The 13,310-nt window shown below is 36.2% G+C and overlaps 1 protein-coding gene across 11 annotated transcripts in view; it reads left to right on the top strand.

The window, feature by feature from the left end:
* PLD1 (phospholipase D1) overlaps positions 1-13,310 on the top strand; it is a 203,633-nt gene that overhangs the window by 112,990 nt on the left and 77,333 nt on the right. For all 11 annotated transcript variants that reach the window (XM_067738041.1, XM_067738037.1, XM_067738038.1 and 8 more), the window contains 3 exons: positions 3,760-3,841; positions 10,778-10,888; positions 12,797-12,997. In XM_067738041.1, the coding sequence (XP_067594142.1) occupies positions 3,760-3,841; positions 10,778-10,888; positions 12,797-12,997 (394 nt within the window). The remainder of the gene's footprint in view (positions 1-3,759; positions 3,842-10,777; positions 10,889-12,796; positions 12,998-13,310) is intronic.

Genomic DNA, 13,310 nt, shown 5'->3' with positions numbered 1-13,310 from the left:
CTTTGCAGTGCTGTTTAGATCTGCCCCCCCATGTGCTCCACCTAGTGGCCAATTTGGTCAGTGGTCTATTTCTTATTTCAGTTTTCAAATTCTTTGGCATAATATTAGGACCAAACCCATGCGTGGGCAGCTTAGGAGTGAGCTAGAAATTCATAAACAACTTTATAGCATTGCTTTTCTGAGCTCCTCTCTCTCCATGGTATACCCACTCCTTATGGGTTGCCTGTGGCTTCCCTTTTTAGTCCTCTTGTTAGAAAGAGGCTTTATTTACCCTGCTCTGCCACACACTTTCTTCAATGACACTTTGTGTCCAGAGCCAAGCAATGGATATTTATATTTTCCTCTTGGAACCACAGCTCTTCCATTGGAGAGAAAAGTTCCATTTCCTCATTTTTGATGCCTGTGGGTCCCTCCCTGCCACCACTATCACTGTCAGGAAATCCCACTCTTCCTCCTCAAGCCTGAGCTAGAGGACTTCTGAGGCTCTCTCTACCAGTGCCAATGCCCATTTCCAGGTTCTCCCTCCCAACTGAGAAATCAGAGGGGAAAGAATGGTAAAATCACCACTGGTTAGACAGTATGTCAAATTTTTTCTTCTTTCTCAGTATTGAGTCTTCCAATTCATAAACACTGTATATCCCTCCATTTTTTTAGATCTTATTTAAATTTTCTCATTAGTGTTTTGTACTTTCCATATACAGGTCTTGCACTTATCACTAAATAATTCGTGTTTTTTTATGTTATTGTAAATGGTATTTTTAAAAATTCATGTTCCAATTGTTTACTGCCAGCATATGGAAATGCAGTTGATTTTTTATATTGATCTTATTTGCTGCAGTCTTGCTTAGTTCACTTACTAGTGTGAATAGCTTTTTTGTAGTTGCCCTAGGATTTGTCCCATAGATGATCATGTGATGTGTGAATAATGACAGTTTTCCTTTTTCCTTCATAATCTGCATGCCTTCTATTTCTTATTTTCTTTTTCTTTCTTTTTTTTCCTTATTGCACTGGCTAGCATCATCAGTAAAATGTTGAATAGAAGTGATGAGAACAGACAACTTTCTTGTTCTCAGTCTTAGAAGAAAAGCTTTCAGTCTTTTATTATATGCTTTAGGTAGATTTTTTTTAATAGGTGCCTTTTATTACTTTGAGGAAATTCCTTCCTATTTATAATGTATTGAGAGTTTTTATTCTGAATGGGTATTGAATTTTGTCAAGAGTTTTCTGCATGTATTGAAATGACCATTTTTTTCTTTTTTTCTGTTAATGTGCTGAATTGCATTGATTGATTTTCAACTTTTAAACTAACCTTGCATTCTTAGAAATAACCCCACTTTGTCATGATTTGTTATCCTTTTTATAAGTTGTGATGTTTTGGTAAAGATTTTTACCCCTATGATCATAAGGAATATTGTACTTAATTTTTTTCTTTTCTTGGATTGTCTTTGTTTGGTTTTGGTATTAAGATAATGCTAGCCTCATTGTATGAGATGGTATTTCCCCTGCCTTTGTTTCCTGAAAGAGTTTGGGTAGGATTGATATTATTTCTTCCCACTTAAGTAAGAAATCTAAAATAGTCAAACTCCTTTTTTCTGTTTCAATCTAGCTAGTTTGTCAATTTTATTAAACTTTTCAAAGAGCTAGATTTTGGTTTCATTGAGTTTTGTCTACTGTTGTTCTGTTTTATATTGCATTGAGTTCCATTCTTATCTATTATTCCCATCCTTCTTACTTTTTCTTAATTTATTCTTTTATTCTGTCTTCTTAAGATGGAAGCTCTGATCATCGATTTTAAGCTTTTTTTTCTCATACAAGCATTTGCAGCTATAAAATCTTCTAAAAGGAGCATTTACTTAGAAGCACATTTCAACATCTCTGAAGTCGTAATACATCATACACTCAATAACATCTTATAGTTATAGCTGTCATTATTTTTTCTTTCTTAGTGATACACACAGTAATGATGCATCTTACAGTCATTGGTGTCCTAAACTCAATGATATGTAGTATTACACAATTCTTTTGAATTTTGCTTAGCTAATAATTACTTAGTAAAGATCTTGACATAATGATGCTTGTGGGTCATAGCTATTCGCTCCTTGCCTTTGTTTATACTTTCAGTTTTTATAGCATGACTATTTTTATCTTTTCATGTATTATCCTCAAAATCCAGGTCTCCTTGAGAGCCTGCTTAAGATTCTCCAAAGCATTTAATAGAATACTCTGCATACAGGGTACACAATGCTTTTAGATTTAAAAAAAAAGATGATGAAGGCTTAATTGCAGAGTATAGACCTGAAAATGACCCCAAAACTGAAGCCCTCTGATCCCATAATTAATGTGTACATCAGAAATTACAAGTGTATATATGTTGTTGGGTATGTCCTACTTTCAGTGAACTAGCAGTGCCCAATGACACACTTTTCTATTTAAAACAGATCTGTTTTTAATTCAGCTTAGATCTTTTCCTATCAGTTGCTGCATTTTTTTTGTTTGTTTGAGTTGTTTCCTATTCTAAACTAAATATGTTAATATTTATACTGTACACCTTCTATTTGTCTGTTTTCATATTTATCTACCCAATATGAGTTTCTTTAGACACTTTTTTCTCTGGGTTTTTATTTTCTTTAACTGAATGACACAGAGCGTAAAATTATTTCTTTTAATCTCTTTAGCTCCTTAAAACCCTGTTGTTTTCACATGCTTAGAAGACTCCCTGGCTAAGCCAATATTCCACGCTAGTATTCTGTAAGGCTTTGATCCTTACACAGTCTACCCCACTCCTCCAGGTCTAGCATTTCAGTGGATGAAATTTTCTTTATTGTTTTTGTTTGTTTTTCCCATTATAGAGGAGGTACACTACTTACCAGTTTAACTCAGGCAGTAATTTTGAACACACCCCCAAGGGAAAAAGTGACTCCTGTACTGTGCTGCTTGTGGCACTACTAAGGAGAAGAACCCAGGGGTCCATTCTCACACTGGGAAAAGTTCATCTATCAGCAAGCCTGCCTTCTTCCCTGCTCAGAAAGCCCCAGGTTTCCATGGACACTGCTTGGTATAGGAAGTCAGTGTTCATGTTTATCTGTTAGAACACTTTTGGCCTAGGTTGCTAGAATGCTCAACTAAAGGTGGCTTAAACAATGAGGATTTGTCTCATTGAATGAGAAATGTAAAGTTAGGCAGTGCTAAAGTTGGTGAAGTCATCCAGTGATTTCAGGGTTCTGGCTTTGCCCTTAAATTTCTATTTGGCACCTGTCTAAGCACCCATACAACATCCATCCTAGAGCCGCTTTTCCTGGGGTTTTTTTTGTGTGTGCATGTGTCTCTTCCTCTCATAAGAGAAACAACTTTTCCATTAACCCCTCGTGTACCTCCTCGTATATCTCATTGTACAGGATTGTGTTATTTTGTGCTGGAGCTGCACAGGAGTCTGGGAAAGCAATTATTTAGAATAGTCACATTCAGTCATGGGAGGTGGTCTCTGACAGCAAGGAAGGAGAAGGTGGACAGTCAATAGTATCTGCAAGTGTGTCTATGTATGATGTGTGAGTAAGATAGAGAAATTGAAATTGACTTTTTTGGGGTAGAGGCTGCTGTTCCCATATGAAGTTGTACATGGACTCATAGTGGAACTTTGGATGGCCTGCCACAGTGGAGGATGGTGATGACATTTGAGCTAAAATTGCCTCTGCTTCCTATGACACAATCAGAACTTTATATTTGTTTTAGTTTCTTGAAATCTTGGTTTCGTGATTTCAGGTTGAGTCCAGAAATCTTCCTGAAACGTCCGGTGGTTGAAGGAAATCGTTGGAGGTTGGACTGCATTCTTAAGCGAAAAGCAGTATGTACTTTCCTAACAAATGCTGATGTAATTTTTAAAAAGCTTATTGCCTCTGAAATGCCTTTTTTTCCCCAAAGCCCTTCATATACACTTATAACTTTTTTCTTTAGAACCTGACAAAAAGTAGAATACTTACTGTTTTCAAGTTCATTTGGTTCTGATTTTTTTCCCATTACTTGTGAATCATAAATATTTTCACCTAATTCACAGCATGGATTATATTACCAAGTCTAATTTTTGTTTTTTAATCAGTTGTAGGCAGCTGATTTGTTAGGCAAAAAATTGTAATAAAATTTCATCGAGTAATAAATGATGAAATGAAACATAGAATTTTATTTATTTATTTTTCATTACTTTGTCATTTGAGCAAAATTCGAAGTCATCTGAGAATGATTTCAGTCAGATGGGGTCAAGCTGATGTTGAAGCATGTCAAATGGAAGGACATAAAGAATTGGTGGTTCCAGTTTTGGGACAGTTCATGGTAATAGTGTGAAATGGTGTGACCCTGTAGATCCTGGGTGAGCATTGAGTGTGCTTTTTTTGTTATAAAAAGTAAACAACTGGAGCAGTATAGGCTCACCAATGACTACTTTACATTCATATTTCTAATGAAATATTTTATGTGGTTGGCCCTCAACCGAGTTAAATTAAGTTGAATTAGAATAGTTGAATTAAGTTCAATTTATTATTAATCATGTCCAAATTAGGGAGTGCTAGTAGCCTTTTTACTATTATTTGAAACTGTCTTAACTTTTAGAATTCTGTCATTAAACATTCTAGCAGATTTGTAGGTCCTAAGTAATTGGGGTTAGAATCAATATTTTCTGTTTATCACAGCCATCACTTATTTCTTTTTTTCCATCCTCTACATTCCACTACCCCTTTCCCACTCACCTTTCCCCCTTCCTTCAATGTCTTTTCCCCATGCCTTTAGTTTAGGATATCTGGGGATAGAATAGGCAGACCTCACTGTCGATATTAAAGGCAAAAGAAGTTGATTGTCTTTATTTCAGACACATGTTCTACCAAACAGCATCATTTTCAAGGCTAGTCTAATCTGTTGTCTCAACAGACTTCCATTCACAAAATTGGAAATTCTGGTCTTGAAAAGCATTATTTGCATATTCATTAAATAATCCATCATACAGTTACTGTGTTCTCTGAGCCTGGTACTACACTAATTACTAAGGATGCCATGTGTGTGAATAGGATTCCATCCTCGCCCATGGAGGGCTTGCTGAAGAACTCATATCCTGGGCTTAGTCCTAGCCTTACCAAACATCTTTCTACATATTGAATGGGCTATAACTTTCTCCATGTTTCTCTCTGCGAAATGGCAGCTTTCCCGTTTCTCCTCTAAAAGTAAACTCCTGAAACTCCATTCTAATAAGTTTTTCCAGCCTTGCCTAGCGATCATCAATCATAACAGAAAATCCTCTCCTCATAGAACTTATCCGATACTTTACTCTTTTAGGTTTCAATTAACATGTTTTTGTTGAATGCCTCTTACGTGCAGGGCACTTGGCTAATCACATGGGAATGTACAAAAATAAAAGACACGATTCTTGACCTAAAGGAGCTTAAAAATCTACACAAGAGTCAGCTGGGTACAGAGACAGTGCCAAGATTCAAAGCAGGAGGGAGAACATTGGGTAGGTCTGATGTGGAAGCCCCTCACAACATGAGGAATTTAGGGCATTTAGTATGGGCCAGAAATTTTAAAAGAAGCACTTTCTAGGTATAGGAAGTGTGATGAGGAAACATTCTGGATGCAGGAATTCATAAGGCCTTGTCAGTCACAGCAAGGTGACAAAGTTGATGACACCTGAGTGTTAGCATAGGTAGGATGGGAGATCGAGCTGGAAAGGCCGTTGGGATGTGGAGGCTTTGTGAGTCAAGCCAGTGGTTTGCGCTTTACAGACGACAGTGGGGAACCACTGTCGGGGGGGTATGATGGAAGAAGGGTGATCTGATAAATATGGTGTGTTGGGACGGTGAATCTGGTAGTAGGAGGAAGTGGGAAGAACCCAGCGTCAGAGAGCTACATTTTAGATCATGTGCATGTGAGGTGCCTACAGGACATCTAAGTATACTCCAGAAAGCTAGTTGCCAGATCAGGGCTCAGGAGGCAGGTCCTGCACACCTGGTCTTCCACTTCATGGTAGCTGGCGTGTGTTTGTTTATTCCCCTCAGTCCAGGTCCCTTTTCTGTCACTATCATGGCTTCTCTTTGCTTTTATGGCCCATGAATCCTGTGAGGTACCAGGTGAATACCATGACCAGGTAAATGGTGCTGCCTGATAACCGTGCTTTGTTTGTTTCAATTTCATCTGCTTTTTGAAACTTGTAATTTTTAAATTGCCTGAAATGATTTTTTAAATTTCCTAAGGAAATAGTAATACTATTAAATGTTAATTTCTCAGTGGTACATTTAAGAGAATTGCTCTTCCTTAATCCAGTTACAAAATATTATTAAATTTTTAACATTCAGATCATTCCAGATTGACATTTCATATGCTCATAAACACTGCTTCACATAAATAATTTAGTTTCTGAAAGCCACTAGCTTCACAAAGTACTGGGTTTAAAATAGCATTTATTCTTGCATTAATGGGTCCCAGAGGTCCACAAGGTTGATTGAAATGAATTATTTTTTTCTTCTAACTGATTGTGTAGATCTTTGGGGAGAAATTCAGTGTCTCTGCTTTATAGCCAACATATAGGCAAACATTTCTTTTAATGGATGTTTCTTAGGGGGGAAATACAATATTTTGTTTCTCTGGTAATAGCCAAGTTGATATTTTCCTGTTTCTTTGGCCTTCTGATATGCAATGTCATCATTTAAAATAGTGTAAGCCAATGTCGAGAGGCAGACTGCTTTAACTCAAAGCAGCATCCCAGGGTTTTCACAGTTCTGCATTTATTGCACTAAGAGGTGAGATAAGTTGCATCATAGTTATCGTAACTGCATCCCTGGATCCAATTTGTATATTTTAACCTTAGAAATATGTGATATTTCTGATGAGACTTGCACCAAAAGATTCTTCAAGTGCAGCCACCTGGAGACTTAACAGAACCTAGGTTCTCAGGGAGGATTTTGTCGTCAGGTTAATTTCTTTCTGTCCTGGGTCACAAGGCACATTCTAGAGTTGCAGTCAGTGACCAACAGGAGGGAAAGATGTCCAGAGTTGTCAAACGAGATGAATAATCACATCACTGCAGAGAAAAATCAAAGGGAATCTTACCAAAATGGTGGGCTAGAAGGGCATGGCAGGGAAGGAGGGAAGGGATCTTCAACCTTAAGGACTGTGCTTTGAACAAAACTGGTTTTAAGAAAAGGCGCATGAGCACATGTGCTCTTACATCCCAGTGCTGCTTGCATTTAAATGGTGAGGATACGATTTTTTTTTATCCTTTACTTTGCATGTTCCTAAAATATCGCACACCTCCTCCACCTCCCATCCCCCCCTCCACTGGGGAAGCTCTTGACAAGTGATGATCCTGGAGATGTGTTAGCTAAGCTATCTTAAGGCAATTGACAAACTTAGCTACATTTAGAAAATATTTGACCACAGTGCTTGAACAATCAGAGAAAAAGCTGGCTCAGAAGCAAAGTCTCTTGATTTCAACTATAAAAGATGTTTATTTTTCATTTTCTTCACATGCATTTGTATGTGTAAAGCACCTAAAAAATCCTACTGTTAATAGTATTATATCTGTTCTACTTGCTTAAAAACTAATTAGAAAAGAGGATAGAACCTTTATCTTTTTAAACTCAGGTGTCATAAAGTTTATTCTATGGAATCCTTGGGTTAGTTGACTGCAGCAGAGATAAGAAACATGGCATAGAAACGTAAGAAGCACAGTCAAGTCCAGGCTATTTGTTTTCCTACTTCTCCTATTAATACTTTTCTTCTGAGCAAAAAGTAATTTCCCCTGGGGGTCACTAAAAGGCATTGGTAAAACACTGGATACTTCAAAAGTGTATTTTTGAAATTACAGAATTAACATCAGTCCTTTTTTTTGTAATTAGGCTTTCATTTTGCACAGATATTTCCCATATTTTGTATAAGTCTGCACTATTATGGCCCAACAAATGCCTTCACTCCCAAAGGAAGTATTTTGCTTTGCCCTTTATAGTTTAGAGTTTATGGCAGTGTTGTAATGCCTTAACCAAAAGAAGAGGAATTTATTGCTTTATTATCACAGGAATCTTGTCACTAATTAACTGTTTATTGTGGGCATGGACATAAGTAAATAATTGTAAACCAGACTACATAAAAATGAACTTTTTATATTTAATTACTTCCTTATTAGTCATTTCTATTTAAGCTAAAATGCTTAAAAGTCTCTATCCTATTTCCTACAGAGTTATTTATTTCAATGTGAAAAGACACAGTATAGAAGAAAATGTCAGGTATTAATAGATGGAGGATAATGCTATAATCCATTAACATTAAAAATCTCTGTTATTTAAAAAATCCATTAGTTATGCAGATAAATGGAAAATTGTAAGATTCAGGCCAGTTCCTAATTTTCAATTACTGTACTTCATGGGTAATAATCTCATAAGCCTAAGAAGCAGAATTTCATCCATTTAAAACAAATGAACTGTGATGAAAGATGTCAGGTGTAACGTTCTATAATTTAGGTTGAAATTGGTGGTCTTAAACTTTATATTAAGTCATTCAACGGGAGGCTATTTTTTTAAACTGCTATTCAGTGCTGAATCCTAAAATATTCAAATAGCAAAGTAAATCTGAATAGTAGAGGAGAAAAATAAAATAATGTTCTAGTTTTCATTTAGAGTGCTCACTGACCAGATCATTAGAAATTAATCTGTTCACTTCCTGCCTGCACTTTCACGTCCTTATTTCTTTACTCAAGTCTGTACTTATGTACTTGATTACAACAATAGTTGCATAATATAATAAATAACAAGCAAGTTCCAAAAGTCAGCTGTTAACCAGAGAAATAAAATGACTTTTTTTTTTTTTTTTTTTTTGCGGTACGCAGACCTTTCACTGCTGTGGCCTCTCCCGTTGCGGAGCACAGGCTCCGGACGCGCAGGCTCAGTGGCCATGGCTCACGGGCCCAGCCGCTCCGTGGCATGTGGGATCTTCCCAGACTGGGGCACGAACCCGGGTCCCCTGCATCGGCAGGCGGACTCTCAACCACTGTGCCACCAGGGAAGGCCCCGACATATGTATTTTTAATCCTGTTTTTTTTCAGAGCAAGAATGGGTCTTCTCTTAGTACTCAGATTTCTTTAATGCAGCCCAGAATGTAAATCTAGTGTATCCCTTCAAAAATATGCACACTTCTCAGATATTACTGACACCAAGTAAGATAGGGTTAGTATTTTGAAGTGATGTGTTGTTATAAGGATTTAGGGGCCAAAATATGCTTTTTATTGGCAGAGCAACATTGGGGAACTGTATATATGTTTGGTTTACTCCAAGATTTTACATCTTGCAGCCTAAAAATACTAACTCTTATGTTATTTCACATTTTTATAGCATTGCAAAAATATCCAGTTGTTATAAATTAGATGTGTTCAACCAGTAAGGCTTCTTAAATTTGTGACTCAAATGTCCATTATGAACAATACCTAATTACCATGGATTACATTTAAACTGTAACTGAATTATTCACTCTAGTTTATTAGATATGCCTGCATCTCAAATACTCTAGAAAGGATTATGGAAAACTTCTTGCCTTAAATCTGTAGGATATTAAATGCCTAGGTGTAGCTACAGTACTCAATATGCATGTAATATGTTGCAGGATGCTTTCAGAGCTGCTGGGTACAGTAAATGCAAATTAAAATGTTGCAAACTGCACAGCAACACTGAGGATGCAAACCTAAAAAGTAAAAAAGTGATATAAGAAGTGGGGGTAAATAAGATAGAGTTTCCTGGAGGAACTATATGTTGGTGGCCGAACTGTGTAAGCGGACAGGGATGGGGGAGGACATTCAGGTGTCAGGCAATTTACCATAAGCTAAAACCTTGTCACCGCCCAGAGTCAGGCAATTTATCATAAGCTAAAACCTTGTCACCGCCCAGAGAGAAAATACTAGTACTTTTCTATACTACCAGCTGTTGGACATTTCTTTGATGGTTAATATTAAGAATAAATATTATTTGTATAGCATATTAAAGTTTATGAGGCAATTTTGATTTAATTTGACCTTCACAACGGCCTTGTCTACTTTCTTTTAGGTCCAAGGTTTAAGGATGGATCAATGTTAATTTCTGTGCTGCTGCTAAAACTCGGGGATTTTTGAATGTTAGAGAAGCTGACTTCTGACGAAGTCATTTCAGTGGTGAAATAGACATTAATGATTTAATTATGGGTTAAGAGTATGAACCAATACATTCACCTCTGAAGACTGAGACATGTTTTTTCCGCTGATATAATTTTTAGTAAAGAAAAACTCTATGAAAATACCCCCAGAAACATTTAAGGCATGTTTAGCATAATTTATTGCATCAGGGTTTTAAAAACACTGTTATTTCAATTCTTTGTGGTATAATAAAGACAAGCAGAAGATCCTAATCCTGTAACATGAATCAGGTCAAAACTTTCCTCAAGGTCAAGTGTTCTGAGATGTTCAAAGTTGTAAGACTATCAGATACTTTTAGTATTTCAAGTTGCAATTTCAACTTTCTGGCTATAATTAGTCAAATACTGACTGTCTCAGTATGACAAATCATAGAATGGAAGGGAGATAAATTTTTATTTTTTATATTTGTGTCTTAATATACACTTATGTTTCACCTTCTTGTATTGCACTTTTCATTAAATATTTTATTATACTTGTTTATAGAGAAAATTTTTAGAAAGTACAATGCCCCAGAAATGAAGAAGAAAAAGAAAATCATAACCTACCTCCAGAAATTCTTATTCCTCCTTGTGTTTTCTCTTGTGACAGCAACAGGGGGTGCATATCTTCATTATGCTCTACAAAGAGGTGGAACTTGCTCTTGGAATCAATAGTGAATACAGCAAGAGGACTTTGATGCATCTACACCCCAACATAAAGGTATTCAGGTCATCTTGCTTAACAATGTTTCTTCTTTATTATTCTGTAGTTTTTCAAATACGTTTTACTTTGAGCAGTGGTAATCTTTAGAGTTCCCTAATGTATATTTTGAATCAATAATATTGTGAACTTCTCAGAAATAAAATAATTATACTTTCTTATACTTCTGATCTTGATGGAGTCAGCAGAGTTCTCATTTCTGCTTCTCTTACCCTGATAATTTAGCCAAGAACATTCTTCCTAGAGTTGTTTTAAGAGCCCTGTCAAGTTTCTATACTCCTCATTAAGGTTATCCTGGAACCTCTTAAATGTGATCTCCCTGGGATATCCCTTGAACACTGATAGCAACAAAGAGAACTCCTTTAGGATTTAAAGTGCTCTCCTTAAAAGCACTTTGTATACAGTACTAGTAAAGTGAATAAGCATGATAAGCAATTTGAAAAAAGCCTTTTGATATTTTACCAAAGACCTGAAGCCTATCAGTAAATATTGTCGCCCAGTCACTGAGCTACATCAAGACAATGAATTAATCTTCAGCAGGCTTAAAGTATATAATGATTATATATTTCACCTGATTAAAAAAAGATATTCCATGTAAGTAATAACCAAAAGAGAGCAGGAGTGGCTATACTAATATTGGACAAAATAGACCTTAAATCAGTAAAGTTTACAATAGATAAAGAAGGACATTATATATTAATAAAAGGTTCAATGCAGCAAGAAAATGTAATAATTATAAACATTTACATACTTAATACTGACCATCAAAATATATGAAGCAAACATTGAAAGAATTGAAGGGTGAAATAAAGCAGTTCTATAATAATAGTTGGACACTTTAATATCACACTCTCAATAATGGATTGGTATATACATACAATGGAATATTTTTCAGTCTTAAAAAGGAAGGAAATTCTGACATGTGTTAAAACATGGATGAACCTTGAAGACATTATTCTAAGTAAAATAAGCCAGACATAAAGACAGATATTGTGTGATTCCATTTACATGAGATACCTAGAGTGGTCAAATTCATAGAGACAGAAAGTAGATGGTAGTTGCCGGATTTTGTGAGGAGGAGGGAACAAGGAGTTTTTGTTTAATTAGGTATAGAGTTCCAGTTTTGCAAAATAGAAAGTTCTGGTGATGGATAGTGGTGATGGTTGCACTATATGAATATGCTTAATACCACTGAACTGTACACTTAAAAAGGTTAATATGGTAAATTTTATGTTATGTGTATTTTACCACAATAAAAACATGTTATGAAAAAATAAAGTTGCCTCCAAAGTTTTTGGAATGTTTCTAGTTAAAGACATACGAAAATAGGTCAGTCTGGGATTATTTAAGAGAGAATTCCGTTTGAAACCAGGAGGTTAATAACTTCTTAAATTACCTTTAAAATCAAGAGCTGCCCAAACATCTATATCCCTGTATCAATATGATTACTAGTTCAACTTAATAACTGCCAAAATATCAATATACTTATTAAAAAATTTTGTCAGAGAGAGGTGTAGGCTAAAAAGTTTCAGTGTTTTTTATATAACATATAACATAACCCTTTTGGGGGAAAAGGGAATCTGCTATTCCATTGAACTGACTTTTATTGAAATATGTGGCCAGATTTCAAGCTAAAGGGCAGCTTCCCCCATATGTGAGGGGTCCAGGGTGGTCAGGGGAGTTTTGAAAAGTATCCAGGGGTAAATACTGAGGATAAAATAAATAAATACTCTGCTGAATACTGAGGATAAAATTAGAAGTTTGGGGATTTTCTTTGATGTATAGATAGCACATTTTAGCATTTGAATTGTAGGAAATGTTGTTCAGGGGAGTAAACAGACCTATTTTATTATAATATGAAAGACATTTTAGAAAGCATATTACGTGTGTGGTTTTTTTCCTCTCAAGGTGATGAGGCACCCAGATCATGTGTCATCCAGTGTATATCTGTGGGCTCATCACGAGAAACTCATCATCATCGACCAGTCGGTTGCCTTTGTGGGTGGGATTGACCTGGCCTATGGAAGGTGGGATGACAACGAACACAGACTCACGGACGTGGGCAGCGTGAAGCGCGTCATCGGGGCACCTTCTCTGGTTTCCCTCACAGTTAGTAAATTTCACCTTTATGGAACTGCATAGAAGGGACACAGTTTGTATAAGTGTGTATTAATAGTGTGATTGGTTGACTGATGGATTGAATGAGAAGGTGGCCTATCCCTGGAGAGGTAGAGAACATTGAGTCCAACACAGACCTGGTTTCAGATACCACTTAGTGAGTCTGTAACTATGCATCTGTTAATCTCAGTTTCTTCTCTTGTAAGAAGAGAAAACAGATCTGATAGAGCATTTGCTATCTCATAGTCAGTTCCTTTGCTTTCCATTTAAATTAAAGATTTAGCTCCTATTTGGGAAAAAAGTT

This window comes from Pseudorca crassidens, chromosome 5 (assembly GCF_039906515.1).
Source record: "Pseudorca crassidens isolate mPseCra1 chromosome 5, mPseCra1.hap1, whole genome shotgun sequence".
NCBI lineage: Eukaryota > Metazoa > Chordata > Mammalia > Artiodactyla > Delphinidae > Pseudorca > Pseudorca crassidens.
The sequence above is the reverse complement of the archived record's forward strand: the minus strand, read 5'-3'. Positions and strand labels throughout refer to the sequence as shown.